The sequence below is a fragment of the Nycticebus coucang genome, chromosome 11 (assembly GCF_027406575.1).
Source record: "Nycticebus coucang isolate mNycCou1 chromosome 11, mNycCou1.pri, whole genome shotgun sequence".
NCBI classification, from domain to species: domain Eukaryota; kingdom Metazoa; phylum Chordata; class Mammalia; order Primates; family Lorisidae; genus Nycticebus; species Nycticebus coucang.
In genome coordinates, this window is record NC_069790.1 from 94,133,970 (window position 1) to 94,156,759 (window position 22,790).

The 22,790-nt window shown below is 38.6% G+C and overlaps 3 protein-coding genes across 11 annotated transcripts in view; all 3 read right to left on the reverse strand.

Annotated features, from left to right (window-relative positions):
- The window catches only part of CADPS2 (calcium dependent secretion activator 2), a 504,393-nt gene that overhangs the window by 340,698 nt on the left and 140,905 nt on the right, over positions 1-22,790 (reverse strand). The gene's annotated exons all lie outside the window — the stretch shown is intronic.
- RNF133 (ring finger protein 133) lies at positions 6,364-7,811 on the reverse strand. The gene has a single exon (XM_053609280.1). The coding sequence runs from the start codon at positions 7,568-7,570 to the stop codon at positions 6,440-6,442; it is 1,131 nt and encodes a 376-aa protein (XP_053465255.1). The 5' UTR covers positions 7,571-7,811; the 3' UTR covers positions 6,364-6,439.
- On the reverse strand, positions 10,180-11,470 carry RNF148 (ring finger protein 148). Its single transcript, XM_053609281.1, has one exon. It carries the CDS (start codon positions 11,258-11,260, stop codon positions 10,349-10,351), a length of 912 nt encoding a protein of 303 aa, XP_053465256.1. The 5' UTR covers positions 11,261-11,470; the 3' UTR covers positions 10,180-10,348.

Sequence of the window (22,790 nt, forward strand, 5' to 3'; positions counted from 1 at the left end):
TCCATCTGGGTCCTGGAGCAGACTAGACCACTTACCTCCCTGAAGGCTTTCCTTGGACCACACCTCTCTCTCTCCATCTGGGTCCTGGAGCAGACTAGAGCAGTTACCCCCGTGAAGGCTCTCCTTGGACCTCACCTCCCTCTCTCCATCTGGGTCCTTGAGCAGACTAGACCACTTACCCCCCTGAAGGCTCTCCTTGGACCACACCTCCCTCTCTCCATCTGGGTCCTGGAGCAGACTAGACCACTTACCCCCCTGAAGGCTCTCCTTGGACCACACCTCCCTCTCTCCATCTGGGTCCTGGAGCAGACTAGACCACTTACCCCCCTGAAGGCTCTCCTTGGACCACACCTCCCTCTCTCCATCTGGGTCCTGGAGCAGACTAGACCACTTACCCCCCTGAAGGCTCTCCTTGGACCTCACCTCCCTCTCTCCATCTGGATCCTGGAGCAGACTAGAGCACTTACCCCCCTTGAAGGCTCTCCTTGGACCTCACCTCCCTCTCTCCATCTGGATCCTGGAGCAGACTAGAGCACTTACCCCCCTTGAAGGCTCTCCTTGGACCTCACCTCCCTCTCTCCATCTGGGTCCTGGAGCAGACTAGAGCACTTACCCCCCTGAAGGCTCTCCTTGGACCACACCTCCCTCTCTCCATCTGGGTCCTGGAGCAGACTAGACCACTTATCCCCCTGAAGGATCTCCTTGGACCACACCTCCCTCTCTCCATCTGGGTCCTGGAGCAGACTAGAGCACTTACCCCCCTGAAGGCTCTCCTTGGACCACACCTCCCTCTCTCCATCTGGGTCCTGGAGCAGACTAGACCACTTATCCCCCTGAAGGCTCTCCTTGGACCACACCTTCCTCTCTCCATCTGGGTCCTGGAGCAGACTAGACCACTTACCCCCCTGAAGGCTCTCCTTGGACCACACCTCCCTCTCTCCATCTGGGTCCTGGAGCAGACTAGAGCAGTTACCCCCTGAAGGCTCTCCTTGGACCACACCTCCCTCTCTCCATCTGGGTCCTGGAGCAGACTAGAGCAGTTACCCCCCTGAAGGCTCTCCTTAGACCTCACCTCCCTCTCTCCATCTGGGTCCTGGAGCAGACTAGAGCAGTTACCCCCCTGAAGGCTCTCCTTGGACCTCACCTCCCTCTCTCCATCTGGGTCCTGGAGCAGGCCCTCATTCCTTCCAGGTCTTTCTTCAGCTGTTTATCTTTTTAGTGACATCTCTTCTTTTTAAACTTTGTCTTCCACACCTCTCTACTGTTTTTTCTGTTTTTTCGTTCTCTTACAACTGCTCAGCACATGATATTTATTTCCTTCCCACTATTAAGTAAGCTCCATGAAAATAAGGAGCTTTGTATGGTTTACCACTGTACTTCCAGGACAGTCAATAGTTTTTGAAGGAATAAATGAATTAATGAAACTGCCATCTGGGTAAGATCTTATAATCAAGGAGAAGGAAGGACAGTGATTACATCTAGATATAGAAGTCATGCTACTATTAATGCCCAAAATGCCATGTTCCCTTAGAGGGCCCACTTACATGCCTGGTGGTTCCTCCTGAACTTATTGTCAGCTACATTTTTGTATGGAAGCAAAATTGAATCTCCCTCTAGTCTCTGTGATACTGGTTTATATACTCAAACCTAGGAATTTACACGACTCCCTTCATCTTTGCCCCCCTGTTTTAATATGCTGACACCTTCTCAGACCTTTAATGAACAGGTGGAATTAAAAATTATCCTCTTCCACTGTGGGCTGCCCAGTCAAGTGTATGAACTTGCTCTTCGGAACAGCCCCCTGGCAGTGGTTCTCAATCAGGTGCACACATTGGAATTACCTGGGCAATTAAAAAAATTATTGTTGCCTGGGTCCCATCCCAGAGGTCTTGAGTGTAACCTGGTCATTGAGAGTTTTAAAAGCATCCCAGATAGGGCGGCGCCTGTGGCTCAGTCGGTAAGGCGCCGGCCCCATATACTGAGGGTGGCGGGTTCAAACCCGGCCCCGGCCGAACTGCAACCAAAAAAATAGCCGGGCGTTGTGGCGGGTGCCTGTAGTCCCAGCTACTCGGGAGGCTGAGGAAAGAGAATCACTTAAGCCCAGGAGTTGGAGGTTGCTGTGAGCAGTGTGATGCCACGGCACTCTACCCAGGGCCATAAAGTGAGACTCTGTCTCTACAAAAAAAAAAGAAAAAGAAAAAGCAACCCAGATAATTCTGATGCACAGCCAAGGCTTAGAAGTATGCTCTGTGAGGTACATAAAAGGGAGTTAAGAGAATAGAGGATATTAAATAGAAGCAAATATCTGGTTAAAATCAGAAAATAAACACTCCAACTTGAGTAAAAGTGGCTGCTATGAAAAATAAGTATCAAAAGCAGACAGTAGGGATGATTCAGGGTAGCCACATGATCCTACAGAAAACACGCAGGAGGTGAATGACTGCGCAGCATTTAGTAACGCAAAACTAAAATGACTTAAATGGGCTCTAGGCTTAAATTGGAAAAGAAGAGATGGACCACTAAGGGAAACTCTGGAATGAGAACCCAGAAAAAGTCTGAAGAAGTGATGGGGGTGAGAGGTCAGTTAAGTTCAAAGAGAGAATTCTGAAAAAGAGAATCTAGGTTGGGAAGATTCCGAGACAAAAGAACCTGTGTGTGGCAACAACAGTGTTGCCAAATTGTAGAAGGCTCCATATGTAGAGAAGCTTTGGAATAAGGGTTACCTTGGCCATTAAGAGTAATGAAACATATTCATGGCAATCATGGCACACAGTGATGGGGAAGTCTGACAGTGATGACGCCGTAATTGTGGAGAGGGTGGTAGAATAATCACTTGTGCATAGGGAGCAACTTTTTCTAAAGTTAAAATGCATTACCCCTCCCAAAGTTCTTGCCCTTTAGAAAAACAGGTTGGGGTGGAGGGAGGGTAATTGGAGGGTAATTCTACGGTGCGTCTTAGAATGGGTACAGGCGAAACTTACTAAATGCAGAATACAAATGTCTTCATACAATAACTAAGAAAATGCCATGAAGGCTATGTTAAACAGTTTGATGAAAATATTTCAGATAGTATATGAAACCAGGACATTGTACCCCTTGACTGCACTAATGTACACAGCTATGACTTAATAATAATAAAAAAAAAAACAGGTGGGCATTTTAAGATATTTCTATGCTCATAAATGTACTAACCTATAATCTTTATTTTTCATCATTAAGACGGAACATTAAAGGAAAATGCAGTAAATACCAAACCAAAGAAACAAATTTATTAAAAAAAAATACAAAAACAGGTGTTCGTAGTGAACAAAGAACAGGAGGGTGGAACTGACACGCTCAGTGTCAGCCTGTGAAGACGTCCTCTGTGCGCTCCAATGCTTCCTCAAACTCTGGTTGTTCCCCTACTTGTTTCCTCCACACTGCTTCAAAACCCAGTGCATGTGGGGAAGAGAATTTGCCAAATGTACACTTAGTTTAAATCCCATCAGAAAACTCCAATCCCTGGTTCACTAAATCCTTCAAAGGGCTCACAACAACGCAAACAATGGCTAACCAAAATTCATTACAGGTAATTCTGTGGCAAGAGAGGAGCACTATCAATGCAGTATACCTCTTAATAAGAGGTACTCTTCAAATGGGAGTAATTTCACCCATAGGATCACCCAATTAGAGGCACAGTCCTACAGAATATTTTTCATGTTAGTGAAATATTAAACCTAATGTATCCAAGCAATGATGAAAAAATCAAGCTTAATTTTTAGGAGGAATATCAAACCCCTACTGGATAGGGAGTAAGGAATCAAAACTTTATTATTAGAGAATGCAAAAACATAAAAAGGAGGAATACAAGGAAACCCATTATGACACTAGTATTAGGAGCAAAATAATCCGCATTGCATTCCCATGTCATTACGGCAAAGCACATTTGCATCCCTAAATAAAAGAGAAAATTGTGTGTCCCCTTAGATAGGGTGAAAATCTACTACAATGAATAATAAATAATATTTGACAGAGCAGTGCTATTTCTAGGTCACAGTTATTAATCCCAAAGTGAAAGTGGTTCATTCATCTATTTACAACATTCTAAAGACAAAGATTAAAACTACTGCTTTATTCTGACATGCAAGAAACAGCTACATAAAGCATTCAGCCCACTGCCTGGTAAGCACCCAGCAGACAGTTCCCAAGTTCACTGACTGGACCCTTCCTCTCTAACCACAAGTACAGAGCTTAACCACCCTTTCACAAAAATCCACTGGAAACTCTCAGATTAAGCAGGGACATTGTGTTAAACATTAAATGTCCATATTTTAAAAAGCCATCTTATAAAAGTGTGCATATGCTAATTTATTACAAATGGGATAAGTCAGAGAATGAAGAACAAAAGGGGGAAAAAAGAAGAAAAAGGGAAGGGAAGGAGTAAGGAATGAGAATGCAGAGAGAGGAAGGAGACCACAAGGGCAATGTTAGTGTGAAGAGCAAATTCCTCAAGTGCCAGGTTCTCTCCTGGAAGATCCCACACGTATGGCTAAGAGTTATGTAGAGCTGTGAAGCTCTTAGATCTCTGGATTCAGGGACTTCCAGAACTACAAGTACATTCATTCTCATAGCTCCTGCGATTTTCTTGGCAAGCAGCGGAAATGACTCTAGCCGCCCCGTCTCTTCCATTAGTTGCCAGCCTCTAATGGCAGCAATAGTAGCCAATTTCAGATGAAAACTTATCCTGGCTTAGGAGCTGATCCTTTCCGGGATGGCTCTGGGGGTGGGGTGGGGGAGGGGGTCTTTAGTGTCCTCTCTCTTAAGTATGGTGCTTGGTCCCTCAGGCAATGACTCTACTCTCTCAGGGTAAATTCAAAATGTCACTCAAAAGGAGTGGCCCTGCTAAGTTCTCCAGCAGCCCTGGTGCTAGGCAGTTCTTTTAAAAAATAGCTCTGGTGATTGACAAAGGTTGGGTATAAAACGGCCTGTGCTTGCCAAGCAAGGCGTTGTTCCCATCTGGGCATCTGCCCAGTGTTTACTGTGTTCTGATTCTTCCTGGCCTTAGACGAGTGCCTCTCCTCCTTTTAACTCGTCTTCCTTGGGTTTGCAGTTGCAGCCAGTAATGACCATTCTGCCTGTGTCTCGATTCCAGTATTGCTAGCCGTTAGAAACCCACAAAATTCCTTTCTGCTAGGTCTCTCTCCAGGATTGAGAGACATTCAAGTCCATGTGTCAGCCTTAGATAATTCAAAGCTACTCATTTAAAGTTATCCATGCTACATTGTAATAATGAATTCTGGATAATATAATAATTTAACATTTTTTCAAAGTATTTAGAATGAAACTAAGCATCCCCCCTTATTTTGTGTGATTGGAATAAACAGCTCAGTTTTCATATTAACAAATACTTGAATTATGAAAAAGAAGTTGATTGTTTTCATTCATTTATTCAGAAACACTTGAGTGTCAGGGACTGTACTAGACCTTAGGTAAACTAAACAAACATGAATACAGTGAACTAAACAAATGTGATCCCAAGATGGGATTTCAAAAATAACTTCTACATTGCTCTACTTGTCTCCAAAATAATTTGGCATATTTTAAACCTTTTCTTTAATGGAAATGGAAAAAATAAATTGTGGAATAGGGACGAGGAACACATAGAAGTAAAGATGTTATGACTAAATATCATTAAGAATTCTTTCTCATTCAATTTATGTTTAGGAATACATAACAATTATGGTAAGTTACACTGGGCACCGAAATACTCGCTGTTCACTGAAAGGATGCTAATATTTTATTTTTACAGTTGCTCTCATTATTCAGATCACATAAAATGTTACTAATTGCTTGAACAGAACTGTTTATCAAAAGTAAGAGTAAAATTCGGTACAAAAAAAAATTGTCATTCCAAGAATGAAAAAAACACAGCACAATGACTTCAAAACTAATATATTATACTATAAGTATACTGTCAGATGGTAAGTTTTACTCTTGTTAACACATAAAAGAAATTCATGGTTTTCAAATTTAATTGATAGTTCCTGTAGTATACATGAACATGCAAATATATTAACAATTTTCTTACCAAAATAAGCCAAATATATTAACAATTTTCTTACCAAAATATATACATACAGAAAATATTTAGGAAAAAAGAAGTTTGCACTTGATTTTAACATGCACATGAACATAAAAATAAATACATGTTTTTTATACTCACAGGAGTCACATACGTTAGCAAAAAGTTATATATAGAAAAGGTCAAAAATTAAGGAAAAAAAATTCTGCTAGGCCTTTTTTTCCTTTTTTCTGTCTTTGAGGCTTCACAAGAACATAGAAAATCACCAAAGAACCAAAATAGGACACAAAAACCACACTTCAAACAGACAAACTGCTTGTCAGTATTTAGACCTGATTTGACAAACAGGTTTAATCCACTTCCTCAAAGGTCGTGCCGTCAAGGTGAAGGATGAACATCTTCCACTTCTGAGTTAGGCCGATTGTCATTATTCTGCGAAGGAAGGTTCTCTTCTACATGCAGTACTTTATTTGACCTTCTTTCAGGAGGACGATCAGTATTTGTCTCCTCCATAACAGGTGATAAGGTTTCAGGCAATTCATTGGACATTAGAACTTGCAAAGATTCTGTTCCGTCTTCAACATCCACTTGAATCCCTAAAGCTTTAAGAATGTCACACTTGCACATGGGGCACGTTCCATGGGCTAAAATCCAGGGGTCAATGCAATTCTTGTGGAAAAAATGTTTACAAGTCAGAATACGAATTGTATCATTAGCCTTATAAGGTTCAAAGCAAACTACACAGCTATCTCCATTTGGATTTATTTCCTCATCTCCTTCTTTTAATACCCTAACTTGGAGCTGGCCAAATGCTTTCTTGAGATCTGCTGTTATTCGTCGCCATCTCCTGTTCTGAATCCTTGCTACCCAAAGTCTTCGGATATGGTAAAAGATGAAATATGCTAAGGTAGCAGTTGTGACAATCACAAAAGACACAAAATAGTGATTCATCCAGATGATGTGTTTTCTCCCCACCTCCACCATGACTGTAATGTGAACTCCCTTCTGAATTAACTGGAAAATTTCCATGCCTTTTAAGTTACCAATCATAACCACGACGATGCCTTCAAATGCCTGATGAGACATGGGAAACACCTGGTTGCCAGTTCCTGGAAAGTTATAGATGATCACTCCACTGGCTCCTTTCTCTGTTGCCACCTTAATTTTCTGCGTGAAGGTACAACCTCCCCGTTCAATAAGTGCAAGCCAGGTGTTTGAGTTCCTTGCTGGGCTAAAACTGGTATTGGGATTACATGCATATTGGATTTTTCCCTCTGGTGGTACTATAACTCCTGTCACCCTCTTCAAAGCGGAGTTTCTTCCAAATACTCCAGTCTCCCCTAACTCTGACAACATGCGATTCCCAACGTGAAAGGATATGTTCATGAAAGCAGTCCAAACAGCACTTGCTCTGCAACAATTGTGACTAAACAGACAAAGAAAACTGAATTTGATAAGCAAGGAAGACGCACTGTTGTTTCTCCAAGTGTCAGTCCTGAGTAGATTCATCTCTCTCTTCACCTAGTGGCTTAAGAACCAACCCAACAGATGTGGTTTCCACATCTGTTGAAAATCAATTTAAAATAATGAAGAGAAAAAAAGGTTCCAGATGAAAACAAGATCCACGGTCTTCCAACATGATTTCTTAAGCAATTCTTACAGATGTATTCTGAGTTTCAGATGTTTTATTTGAGAGAGAAAGAGAAAAACTTTAGATTGAAAAATAAACCCCTGTCTCACTACTGTAACTCTAGATCGCACTTACTGTGGTGTAATGTGATTATGACATATGAAACAAAGCAGCCAATTAGAGAAAAGTTTAGAGCAAACTGCAAACCTATTGGCTTAAATGTTTCCAATATTGTTATGAGTGATTTCTAGGTTTTTACAGGATGGCTTCGATAACTGAGCAACACATAATGATAGCAGGCAGCATACTAAAGTAAAAATACAATTAAAAAATGTATACAGTACTTGCTCTTTAAAACCTGAAAGCATATGCAAGAATGCCATGTGATTATTATTGCTCTTTACAAGTGAATAAAATACTTCCAACTAAATGGAAAGTTTTAAAAAAAAAAAAGAATGACAATTAAAAATCAAGACTAGCCAAACGTGAGGTCAAAGTGGCAAGCTCAGTGACATTACTTTTACATCACATTTGGTCATAATGCTAATTTTTGATATATCATGTAAACCATCATATTATATTTATTTAATTCAAGCTTGCTTAGAAGTTGGTTGATACAACTACATACCCACACAAGGAATAAACACAACTAAATTCAAGTGGGGAGGAGGAGGAGAGAGAGAGGGGAGGAGGTTTGGTAAGTGTCACATGCTGGGTACAATGTAGGGGTTTACGGCACCTCCTGGGTGAAGGGCTCCACTATAACTTGGACCTTATCTAAATAAGTGCAAACAATGAAACCTAATCACAGGTACCCATATATTAACCTGAAAATTTAAAAAGGACATGATAATAGTAACTAAATTTAAAAACAAAAAACGAATGGGTTGGTTTTGTTTTGTTGTTTTTATTTTTAAAAGCAGAGGATTCCACTCAATCTATTTATACTTCACATTTTCTCACTCTTACTATGACCAGGACCTATGGACTGTGTCTGACAGGAGTAAAAAAAGAAAAGACTAATATTTAGGGACACACACCCTGACATCTATTCTTAATCAAATAATATTGTGAGGGAAGAGTAGAAAGGGTATAGTAAATATAGGAGCATTAGTTTAGCAAAATTCATTTCCTTAAAATGTAACTACTGAGTTTAAAAAGAAAAAGTTCAAGGTCCCCAAAGTTAACCAATGACAGCGTCAACAGTAAAAGGTCATATGCAGAGGCCTTTAACAAAACTTTCTGCCAAACTCAGCCATCGTCCCTGCTGAAAGATGTCCCCAGGCACTGCCTATAATTTTGCTACCCTCGTATCTGTGGCACAACATGACTTGTAAGCTAAAGGACGCGTGTGAACTAACCAAACATGGGCAGCTACTACGGCTGCGGACACACTTTTGGGGGGTGTATCTCAGTGGGTTTTTTCATACGCTGGGAAATCAAAGCCAAGCATTTCAATCTAGAACATAAATGTCTCCGACCTCTATATATTGCATGCTAGGAGACATTTTTGGTCGGGTCTCACCAGGACTAGGGGTGCTGGTACTTCTTATGAAATGTGAATTTTCAACATTCTAATTTGCTAGAAGAGGAGGAAGAAGCAAGGGACCCTGTGGGTCCAACAAAAAGTGGCATAAAAAGAAAATAATACTGATGTGAAACCTTCAGTGCACACTGGATAATTTGCTTTCCCTAAAATCATTAATCTGATTTTGTTCGCACATAATCCCCCACCTTTGTTTTTTCAAGAAAAGTGTAGTACACAGTGGACAGGCTCAGAAAATGCCCTCTGAGTTGGACATCAAAGGTTTAACATATCATCCAGAAAGAGAGTTTCTTCAGTACAACAAAACACAAATCTTTCTGCCTTTCAATGTTACATAGGTGTTTATTCTTCTCTAGAAAAGAGAAAGATGTAAAAAATAAGGCAAAAGATACAATAAGGAAAGGCAATTGCCCCAAATTTCCCAGCTCTGGTCTGTTATCACAATGTCCCAAAGAAACACTCATTTCTGTCTGGAGAAGAAAAGAGAAGCATTTACTAGAGATAATTCCAGAATGGAAATCTGCTACCATAGCCTGATGTATTATACTAGGATTTAAAGAGCTCTGGAAAACAGAGGTGAATGTTTGCAAGGCTGTCCTAAATAAGACTTATAATAATTTAGAACACTTTTAGTTATATAACCCAAAGTACTATCATCTAAAATATTACGTAGAATCCATTACCCATCCAAACAATAGCTTTGCAAACCATATTTCCTGGGTTCTAATGAAATTAATCAACCATGGAAATCAGAGATACAAATTATTAGATACCAAAATCAAAACATGGAAACAAAGTATAAAAATTAGGATTAACTTTCCGTGGCAATGTCATAATCATAATTTGAAGACAAAATTGTTTTTAACACATACTAATGTCCTTATTTGGATAAAGGCAAAAATGACTAATAATTAAAACTGACTAGAAAGACAAGTTCAAATAGCTGGGTGTGATACAGAGTTTTATTTTTAAAACACACGAATTTCACCCTCTTTAGTACTTGAATAGGGAAGGTGAAATTTTCTCTTTATGTGAAATGCAATGAGAGAATTCACGTAATCTTAAAATTTAGGAAGATCTGGTTACATCTGCAGGAGATTCTCTGGATTGCTTAAGTTTTCAGAATGTCATACTTGCACATGGGGCATGTCCTATGGGCTAAAAGCCAGGGATCAATGCATGCCTTATGGAAAAAATGTTTGCAAGTTAAAATACGTACTACATCTTGGGGCTTGTATATGTCAAAGCAAACAACACAATTGTCTTCATCTGGATCTAGTTCCTTGTCTCCTTCTGTGAGCACTCGCAGTTGAAGCTGACCAATGGCTTTCTTCACATCTGCCTTTGTCTGTCTTCGCCTCCTGGTGGAAGAATTGGGCACTCTAGGTCTCCAGGCACAGTACAGGAACAGGTAGGCAATGGTGGCCGCCAGGAAGGTGAATAGAGACACGACATAATGGCTGAGCCAGGGCATGTGCATTCTCCCCACTTCAATGATGATCGTCACGAAGACTCCTTTCTGAATCAAGTGCAAAAGTTCCATGCCTTTCAGGTTGCCTATCATCACAGCGACTATATTTTCTGTCCCCTGGTGAGACATGGGAAAGACCTTGTTGCCTGTCCCTGGATAATTATAGATGATCACCCCATTCGCTCCCTTCTCTGCTGCTACGTTGATCTTATGTGTAAAGGTACAGCCTCCCCGTTCAATGAGTGCCAGCCACGAGTCTGCATGTTCAGGCCTGCTGAAATTGGTCAAAGGATTACATGCATTCTGATTCCATCCTTCAGGAAGTACCAGCGCACCGGACACCCTTTCCAGAGGAGAATGATTCCCGAACACTCCACTCTCTCCTAATTCTGATATAATCCGATTTCCCACCTGAAATGTTATATTCAGGTGAGCGGTCCAAATGGCTTTTCCTTTTGAGTCAGGAAGGCTAAGCAGTAGAAAGATGCTAAGCCTTAATAGTTGAGATGAAACACAACTGTGAGTTGACGGAGTGATTCTAAGTAGGTTCATCCCTCCATTTGCCTATTAACTGACAAACATGAAAAACAAAACATCAGTTGTAAATGAAAGTAAAGGTGCCAGCTCCAAGTGCTAGCAGCAGATGACTACGGTACATACATGGAAAAGATCTGCATGGATCAAAGACATCCTGTTCCTTCCAGCATTTTTATTTTTGGTAGTTTATCTTTCTTACAATGAAACAAAATAACAAGAGTTGTTATTAGTGCAGTGTATTTCAAGAAAATTATGACTTCCTCATAGGGAAATTGTGACATCAGAGATAGTTAAGCCAATCCAAGAGTTTATATTAGTACACTGCATACTAAAGTCCTATTGGCCAAAAAGCTACTAAGCTATAAGACAAGATGTGTAATAATCTGAATAAACTCCAAAGCAATAAATAACTAGGTAAGACTTTAAAAACAAACAAACAAACAAAAAAACCCTTGTGTTTCTCCGCTAGTTCTGAACAGATGGAAAATCTATGTAACCACTTAACACTGTTCGTTTTTCTATCTGCAAGGCAAAGACAAAATCAGCCCTGGCCTGGGTCAGCACAGGTACTGACCAGTAGCCAGTTCTCATCTCTAGTTCTACCCTCTCTACGATGGCATTTTCTGGGAATTAGGAGCAAATCATTACCACTTACTTCCAACATGAAATGCTTATCCCAGGTTTAACTAGTCCACATGCAGAAGACAGAATATGCATTTATGTTGTTGGCCTGGTAAAGTCCCACCTTTGAGGTAAATTCAACTTTGTTCACCGGCATAGCTGCTGAAAACTATGTGCTAGGCAAACACTGAGTAAGGTGCACATATTGGGGGAAGAAAACAAACCTGCTTCTATTCTTGTAGAGATTAAGATTTTAGATGACATCCCAAGGACAAGAGAAGCATGCTGTGGAGCTCTAAGCCTTAGAAGTGACTTAAACATGTTTCAAAATGTTCACTTTTTAAAAAGTACATTTTGGCTGCTTTCTGGGGGAAATGGATAGGAGGAGGGAAAGTATAATGTGGAAATGAGCTTAGGCAAAAAAAGATAGTGGCTTGGACTCCTGAAGAAGCAGAAAAGATGCAGAGATATGGAGAAGTCTAAGAGTGATTCTAAAGGCAGAATTAACAGACTCAGTAGCTGGAAAGGTAGCAGTGGGTAGAGGAGAGGAGGAAAACAACCATCTCAAATCACTACATGACTTCATTTTTGCAAACTACACAGTTTTTACCGTTTTAAGATACTTTATATGTTTGCTTTTATTTTAAATCTTTACTTGAAGCCTTTTTGCAGAAATTCAATAAATTGGCAACATCCACTCAAATATTTATTATCTGCCATGTATAGGACATCCCCTATGGACCTAGCATGTTGCAACGTCCCAACCACACAAATAGAAAAGACTCTGCCTTGTAGGTGAAATGGACACACACGTTTAAATCACAGGCATGGGGAGTTTTGTCATTTTGACAATAGCATTTATTATACCCCTGACTCATAATATCTTAACATTTCCTTTTAAAAAATAAAGTGGGCCCCATGCATATAAAGTTCTGAACTGGCCTTACAGGTCAGCTTTTCTCAAGTTCAAATGGAGTGTGAACTGCTGCATGAGTCTATTAACAGTGGCAAACTCATCCTCCCTAAGAAGTCAGGTTCACATCTTTTTATTAGAGGCTATTTGTTAAACTGGTGGTTATTCAACCTTTGGGGGTAAGATTAAAAATGATGTAATTCTCACTTTTTTATTCTACTGATGTTTTTAAAGGTAAAGAATTTAAGCAGTGACTATATTTGAGCTCAAAACATAACTCAAAAGACTCTTTCTATGGTTGAAAGGACTGATTCAAACAACCTACTAATTCATTCTATTTTTTTCACTATAATATAATGTGGTTAAGTCAATGACAGAACTCTTGTCTCTTCTTCCCCAGTCTTAGGGTAAAATGGACCCATAAAAAATAATCCTCTGTCTCTAACACAATGGTTCTCCAATAGGGGACAATGTGGCCTCCCATGGGACATGGAGCTAATTCTGGAGACATTTCTTATTGTCACAACTTGAGAGTGATACTGACATCTAGTAAGTAGAGGCCAGGACTGCTGCTAAGCATCCTAAAATGCACAGAGCAGCCCTATAATAAGGACTTATTGGCCCAAAATGTTAACAGTAAAATTAAAGACCCCAGTGTAATGGAACAGCCTTGGGAGTGAGCAACCACCCCCAAAGTCATGCATCTCTGGTGGCTGCTCAGGTCGGAGTTCTTCAACACGAGTCTGCGTCTGTAACTGGCAATGCTGCCCTCAAGGATGATGCCCTTACTGCAACTCCATGTTTACAGTTTTCCAGGACTAGAAACAGCAGAGATCTGCACAGGTGACCAACTAGTCCATGAAGTGTAATTATGAACTGCACTTGTTTTATCAGAACCAGATCCTGGAATCTTCCTGGGCCAGAATAGTTGAAGAGACAGAGGGACCGTATGGAAGTATGCTGGAATGCCTCCTATGTCGGGTTCCCTTCACGATCCTCCAAGATCGCTTAAAGTATCAAGAGACAGACAATATCCTGAAGCAGAAAGAGATGCTTCTCTCTCCATAACTCTCAAGGAATAATTTTTTCCAAAAACTTATCAAATTTCCCTCAATGTTTTCTTGGCTAGAATTACTTCACAAACCCATGTCTAAGAGGACCCCTGGAAATGTGAGTGGAATAGTCACGCTTTATCCTGCTGGGGAGAGCTCCTTTCCTGGCTGAGCACGTGGCCAGGGGCAGGGTGAAGATTTTAGTGTTCTACCACCAACGGGAGGAGGCTGAACTGGAAGGAAAGTAGGTAAACAAAAGGCAGTTACAGGCCCTAAAAAGGAATAATACCTATGTAACTATGACAACAAATATGCAATATGCATTTTATACGAGGTGCTGAAATGAGCCAGGGTCTAAAAGGGACCCAGCATGGTTCTGTTCCTAAGGAGGGAATCATCCAGCTGGGATAAAAGAGTTACATGCAAATTGGGTGTATATGCATATGTGTCCTATAACTTCCAGGTTCCAATTAAAATGTTGAGAAAGTTATAATTAAGTAAGGGGGAAAAAAATCAACTGATCTCTACCCTTCTGCTATTCTTTGATTTCTACTTGTAAGAAAAGTCACACTTCCAGACACCTCTACTCTGATAAAGAAAAGCAGCCAAATATAATCACATTGCACTGCCCAGATAGCATCCCTAAGATGTAGGGAAAACCAATGAGCCTTCAATAAATCATCCAGCAAGCCACAGTTTACAGGACTATGGAATTGTTAAAGATCTCTAGGAATCCACAAAACAAACTTATTTTGCTTCTAAACTCAAAATCAACTGTATAGATTTTCTGCAAGGAATTGAATGCATCATAACAGGGCACGGGGGAACAGAACTGCTAATGATAGGTTTTTTTCTGAAATCAAAATCTTTATTTTTACAAAATTTTTAGCATTATATATATATTTTAGATTTTAAATATAACATTTTATATTATATTTATAATATAAAAGATTAGAATATACAATATAATAAAAATACATATTTATAATTGTATATATTATATAAATAATATATAATTTTATAATATATAAATATAAAATATGAATAAAATATAAAAATATATTTTTTTAGATTTTAAATATTAAATTTTTAGCATTATATATAATTTTTAGTATTTTATATAAAATGCTAAAAATTTTGTATATATACATAGATTATTTTGACAAGCATTCCCTCTAATTACAGCTAACAGTTCAGTAGTTTTAAAAAACAAAAACATAACCTGCAAATATCCTCTCCCATTCTGAGGGCTGTCCGCTAGCTTTACTTACTGTGTCCTTGGCTGTGCAGAAGCTTTGTAATTTGATCAGATCCTAGTAATATATTTTTGGTGTTGCTTCAATTGCCTGGGGGGTCCTCCTCGTAAAGTATTTTTCCAAGCCAATTTCCTCAAGTGTTTCCCCTGCACTCTGTCCAAGTATCTTTATAGTTTCATGTCTTAAGTTTAAATCTTTTATCCAGTAAGAATTAATTTTTGTTAATGATGAAAGGTGTGGGTCCAGTTTCAGTCTTCTACAAGTCGCCAGTCAATTCACCCAGCACCATTTGTTAAATAGGGAATCTTTCCCCCAATTTATGTTTTTGATAGGCTTATCAAAGATCAAATGATGGTAAGTGGCTGGGTTCATCTCTTGGCTCTATTCTGTTCCATGTATCTACTTCTCTATTTTTGTGCCAGTACTAGGCTGTTTTGATCACTATTGATTTATAGTATAGCCTGAAGTCTGGTAGCATGATTCCTCCTGATTTGTTTTTATTTCTGAGTAATGTCTTGGCTATTCAAGGTTTTTTCTGATTCCATATAAAACAAAGTATCTTTAAAGTCTTTTTAAAGTATGACAGCGGTGCTTTAATAGGAATTGCATTAAATTTGTATATTGCTTTGGGTAGCATGGGTAGGTTATGTTTCTGACAAAGGTTTGATAACTAGAATCCACAGAGAACTCAAACTAATTAATAAGAACAAGCGATTCCATTTTATTGTGGGCAAGAGACTTGAACAGAAGCTTCTCTGAAGACAGGCTCATGACCTACAGACACATGAAAAAATGCTCATCATCTTTAATTATAAGAGAAATGCAAATCAAAACCACTTTTAGATATCATCTAACTCCAGTAAGAATAGCCCATATCACAAAATCCCAAAACTACAGATGTTGGCGTGGATGTGAAGGAAAGGGAACACTTCTGCACTGCTGGTGGGAATGTAGCTAATACGTTCCTTTTGCAAAGAAGTTTGGAGAACTCTTTAGGGAACTAAAAGTAGACCTGCTGTTCCATCCTGCAATTCCTCTACTAGGTATATATACAGAAGACCAAAAATCATTTTACAACAAAGATATTTGCACCAGAATGTTTATTGCAGCCCAATTCATAATAGCCAAGTCATGGAAGAAGCCCAAGTGTCCATCGACCCAAGAATGGACTAATTAACTGTAGTATATGTATACCATGGAATATCATGCAGCCTTAAAAAACAAGGAGACTTTACCTCTTTTATGTTTACATGGATAGAGCTGGATCATATTCTTCTTAGTAAAGTATCTCAAGAATGGAAAAAATATCCAATGTACTCAATACTATTATGAAATCAATATACAATCACCTACACTTTCATATGAAAGATATAACACAATTATAACCCAGAAAGAAGGAGAGAAGGTGAGGGGCGGGGAGGGGATGGAAGAGGGTAGATGGGTGGTAGGAGGGTAATTGGTGGAACCTCACCTACGGTGTATACTGCAAGGGTACGTGTCAAATCTAGTAACAGTACAGTACAAATGTATTAACACAATAATTAGGCAAGTGGGGTGAGGGCTATGTCAATCAGTTTGATGTAAGCATTCCAAATTATATATAAAATCAGCACATTGTACCCCATAAAGGCATTAATGTACATAGTTATGATTTAATTAAAAAAAAATTGAGAAAAAAACAACTTCATAGTTTCATGTAATAAAAATATCTTCTATAAAAGGCATTTTGGGATAGTAGCAACTATAATTCTAACCTCCATATGTATTTTTTAATCAATTTTGTTGTGTATATATTTAGGGTATATAACATGAAGTTATAAGACACACACACGTATATATAAAGTGGAACAAACCAACATATTCATTATCTCACATGGTTTCCCATTTCTCCCCTACAGCAAATACAGCTATAATCCACCCATTTAGCAAAAATCCTTAATACATTGATATAGTTACCTCTACAAAGTCATCTATTCTATTAATCTCCATGAGAGGTGGAATTAAATCTTACTCTCATCTTTCTAAATCCAGCTTCTAACACATTATCTAGGACATTACAGGTCCTCAATAAAAGCTGAGTTAAATTGGTAGTGTCATTATTTTCTGTATTCTAACCTATAATATTCCTTATGCAATAACATATCTATAATATTTAGTTTGACCTTCAGAAGGGTGACCATTTCAGTAAAAGTAAAGAATAATTCAAATAAGCATAATGAGTTCAACAACCTTTAATTCTTCTACAGATTTCATACTCATGAAACCTGACTTCTTTGGCATAAGTTAATGCAAAGATAAATGAGCACTAGGGATAAGAACAAATCCCTTTAACTTGTAATGGGGAGAAATCAAACAACATAAATTATAATCTCTGCTTCATGTTAAATTCAACTCAAAGTCTATATAATTTTAACAATAAATTAAAAACAATTTTCCCTCATTCAGTCTACCAAGTTAGGAGACTCATTATTACTCTGGGACGCAGTGAGGGGGAACAAAGAACTCCCACCGTCCTCTTTGTACGAGGAGGAGGAAGGAGGATTCTTAAGTGGACACAAAATTAAGGATTAGAATGAACAAGTGGTAGTACACATACTTTTGCTTGAGATTAGAATAAAATGTGTCTTAGTATCAAAGCAGCTCTTTAGACTGTATTTTTTGCTCGAGAGATTAAAGAATCGGCACCATCCTCAAAAGAGGAAAAAAATATACCCAAGCAGAATCCTTTGAATAATTGCCAAAACTCATTCTATTCTCTTAACTGACTACTCTGTTTCTGTCATTAACAAGACTCAAGAATGGAAACCAAATGGGTGTGGAAGCTGCTTTAGGGCTGTGCTATTTCATAATTGTCCAAAAACTTTAAAACAGATTCTTCCTAAGCTACAATCAGTCGTGGAAGGTTTGCATAAGCTTTGCCTGCTGGAGACAAGTCAGTGGATCGTGATTAACTCTGAGTGAGCTCGCAGCAGACAGACAGAGCAGGGCAGAGGTGACGAAGGAGATTTTCCCATTTAGATCCCTTATGTTTTTCTAATCCACAGATGACAAAACCCTTTCTCATTTATTATGCAATTTAATCCCTGATCGGAGGGAAAAAAAAACACATAAGTATGGCGTCATATACAGCAGAAACAGTATACCAAAGCACCAGGTTAGGGACAGACCTGATCAAACCAGTCTCCACTACATGTTAGCCAGGTCAGCTGAGCTACACTCAGTTTTCTCATCTGTGGGATGAAAGGTAAGCCGTGCCTCTGGGAGCCATGGGAAGAATCCGATGACATATTTCACATCCATCTGTAAATCACCAAGCGTGCTGCTAGCTTGGTAGTGGTTCATTAAGTGAGTCTTTCTTCTCCTTCCCAATCTTAAAAAGCCCCCTTCTTCTGTTTCAAAATTATTAAAATGTACCTTATCCTTCAACACCCATCTCAATCTCCCTTTTGTGAGCTCCCTAGTTGACATAACCTGTTTCTGTAAAAGTCATTGAATTTTGCCTTACATACAGTTAGAGGTACGTACGTCTGTCTGTACTTTCACTTGTTTTAGAATATCTTGTAAGGAGCAGTTCTGCCCTAATCATTTTATAAATGCTCTTTCTTCCCTCTTGTCCCTAGACTAGCAAAAGAAAATTTGCTCAAAGTCCCTGACAAACGTTTGATTTTTAAGCACTTAGACTTCAAAATATTAAGACATATCAGCTGCTTTTGCAACCTATGCTTTATGCAATCACCCATTAAAAAAAGAGAACAAGCTATGATTTGACAAGTCTTCCCTCAGCTAAAAGTTATGTTGACAACAGTTGTCTGGAAAAAGACTTATTTAATATCATAGGATCAGAGGCCACCTGTCTTACATTTTCTCTCCAAAAGTCAAGAATAAATTTTACCCACATCAGGTACAATAAATTGTACCTGAAAAATGGAATAAATATGCAATAATGTGCAGCCATAAAGTAACAACTATTTCTAATATACAAGCAAACAGTCTTAATTGGATTAAAAAAATCCTCCTTTAATTATTTTATATAAATGAATTTATAGCTGTTTTCTCAAGATATGTTAATATAAACTCATAAGCCCCAAATGGAAATTATCAAGAGAAAATTATACAATATTATATACCTTGGTACCTCAAAGAAAGCTTGAATATCATATCATTAGTTATAATTAAGGCAATAATTTCTAACTGCAACAAAATTTCTCTCTAACCCAGAGTGCCTTCTAATCCCACCCCAAGATGCAGTCAAATCCTGCAATGCCTACAAAACTTCCCTGATTAATCTACTCAAAATTGAGCTTTCTACTATGAACTATTACATTTTCAAACATTTTTGTATTTATAATATATCTTCCAGTAAAACTGTACATAAAGATACATGTGCATTTTTACGTAAAACACTCATATAAGACATAAGTACTATTCTATTTTTTTTTCATTTTTCTACATTCTTCCTTAGGAAATTGTTTACTGACTTCTGATGTTATTTGTAGGCACTAAAAAAAAATGTTAATTTACTTTTCTCTTCCTTTCTCAAATTGTAAGATTTTGAGGGTAGGACTTAGCCGTTTTCCTTTGTATTCCTACGGGATCTAGTTCACTGATTTATATAAAATCAATTCCGTATTTGATTTGATGTAATAAAGATGGTTCCCTGGCATGGTTAAGGACCTGCCGTGTCCTAATGCCTTTCATACTCCCTTTAGTGCAATCCAAAAACCATCTTCTCAATAGATTCTTTCCTTCATTCATTCAACTATTTTTCAAGAACCTACTCTGTGCACAATACTGGGTTCTGGGGTTAGAGAAATGATGAAAAGAGAACAATTCCCTTTCTTAACGCATCTCTCACGTACCCAGGGATTCAAAGATGGAGTTACGGTTGCATCTTATCCAAGAAGCTGATATTCTCACGTGATCAATAAGGTCTGGATAAGGTATGATGTGCCAGAAAAGCATGCTGTCTTGTCTTCATCTGGGCTACTATAGAAAAATACCATAAACTGGGTACCTTATGAACAACAGAAATTTATTTTGTGCAGTTCCGGAGGCTGAATTCCACGATCAAGGCAGATATGGTGTCTGGTGAGGGCCCATCATCTGGCCCACAGACAGCACCTTTTTGCTGTGTTCTCCCATGGAAGAGCCCCTATGCTAAGGGTCTCTCTCGGTCTCTTCTACGCCACTCAAGAAGGCTCGCTTCTAATCACTTCCCCCGTTCCTAATACCGTCACCTTGGTAGTTGGGATTTCAGCATACCAAGGGGGACATCCATACAATGGCATACAAAATGATAAATCCTGCCCCAAGATGGTACAATTTATTCAACACACAGTTCTGATATCCTAATGTTTAACTTTCCCTAGTAGATCTCATTCAATTAAAAACAAAGCAGTCTGTTACAACATAGTCGTTCACAAAGTCTCCTGGATTCAAACCTCATGGAGCTTCAAAATTTTATATTTAAAAACAAATCTTCATTTTATATAATTTTTCATAGTTGGCCTCCTTAGTAGGTCTCCTTAGTACCAGAGATAACAAATGATAAATTTCACAGGTTTAATTAATTCTTAAGCCAGACTTCCTGGTTTTAAATCCTCTGTCTATCTACACTAGCTTTGCCACCTTGGGCAGGATATCTCAACTATGTGCCTCAGTTTCCTTACCTACAAAACAGAGATAAGAAGGGTACCAATTTTTAGGATTCTAATGAGGTTTAAATGAGACAATACACAGTATTTAAAGGACTTAGTACACTGCTTTAGAATAATAAGCAAAGCCCTAGGTAAAAACAATTATTGAAAGAATCCATGGTAAACTAGAAAGATCAAGCTACACAAAATTTGCTTTTGCTTTTTTTTTCTTTTTTACATTTATGTCTCAACAAAACTACATGTATACAAGATGGGCTACTGCGGGTAAAGACGAGATAATCTTTAGCACAAAATTAGCCTAGCACAAAATCCGCTGCTGTGCATAGGAAATTGCCTATATACTCTCCAGGTGTTAGGTTCAATGTGCTCACAAACCATACTAGCTAATATTTCAGGTATAGCACATATAATTGCTGAATAATAGTAAACCGCCATGCTATTGTTATGAATAATTACAACAAGGTTCAATTTGAGTCTTGACTGAATACTTGTAGTTTGGTCCTCTATTTCTTATCTCACTTAAAGTTCACAACAATGCAATGAAGTAGATACTATTGGAATCTCATTTTGCAAATCAGAAAAATGAAACCAAGCAAATAATCTGTTAAAGACTGCACAGCTCGTTAAGTAGATGGACCAGGATTTGACTCCAGTGTCTATGTGAATATGTTATAACCCAGTTACCTTTGTTTTGTTTTTTATAACCAGGTCCAGATGCATAATTATTTCCCATGTTGGATCCTGGCCAATAGCAATGTTTGATGCTGAGTTAATCCTCCGCTTTTTTTCTAAATTTAACTCATTACAGGAAGTGCACTGTCGGGTTCTCTAACAAGCACCAGCTATGATTCCATCTGTAATATTTAAAGCACTGTTCATTTTGTCAATTATACATACATCAATTTTATTCTTTATGTTCACCATAAAGTTTAATTACAGAATAGTCAACAAAATTAATGGGGACTTATTTGACTTAAATTATTTTTATGATGCAATTAAAAAAAAGAAATTAAGGGCAGCTCCTGTGGCTCAAAGGAGTAGGGCGCTGGCCCCATATGCCAGAGGTAGTGGGTTCAAACCCAGCCGTGGTCAAAAACTGCAAAAAAAAAAAAAAAAAAGGTTAGCAAAAAAAAAAGAAAGAAATTAAAAAGAGAAATACATAAAGAATTACGAAATGCTCATGTATTCATCGACCAGCTTTAATATACCCGACTTTTTGGACAGATACTCATTTTGTACAGCTGCTATAACAAAGCACCACAGAAATGACATCTTTATACAATAGTAGGTTATTTTGTTACAGTTCTGGAGATTGGAGTTCTACAATCCAGGTGTGGGTAGGACTGGTTTCTACTTGAGGCTCTGAGCCGAATCTGCTCCCTGCCTCTTCCTTAGCTTCTGGGGGTTGCCAGTAATCCTTGTTGTCCCTTGGTTTGCAGACACATCCCTCTAATCTCTGCTATAAACCAAGGAAATCAAAGAATGTCAACAGCCACCAAGAGCTGGAAGAAGACCTCTCCCCTGGAGCTTCTGGAGAGAGTAAAGCCCCCTTGACACTTTGATCTCAGACTTCTGTCCTCCACACTATAGGAGAATAAATTCTTGTTATTTTCAGCAATGCAGTTTGTGGCAATTGCTTACAATAACTACATCAAACTAATACAGCATATGGCCATTTAGGTTTCTTATTCTCTGAATTGTTAGTAATATCTCTTCTTCATATTGTTCAAGATGCCTTTGCCTTTTTGCCTTTGCCTTTCATACTGAGATACAGAAGTTTTGCATACATCTTAGATATTAATCCTCTGTTGATTGTAAGGATTACCATATCTTTCTCAGTCTCTGGCAGCTGCTGTCCCTAGTTGGGATTGGTCAGGCCTTATCACCCTGTGTCCTAGGTTAGGGTTCTCCTTCCCTAAGGAACCCAGCTGGGCAAAGTGATAACTTGAACCTGGGATACTTATTCTTCTATAACCCATATGAGATTTCTGTGCCTTACAATTTAAAAGCAGCAAATAATGTTCTGTCTATGCCTCAAAAACATGA

What these genes read in the sequence shown, in the direction of transcription:
- RNF133 (XM_053609280.1), bottom strand. Translation starts at nt 7,570, where the DNA reads ATGAATCTACTCAGGACTGACACTTGGAGAAACAACAGTGCGTCTTCC.
- RNF148 (XM_053609281.1), bottom strand. Translation starts at nt 11,260, where the DNA reads ATGAACCTACTTAGAATCACTCCGTCAACTCACAGTTGTGTTTCATCT.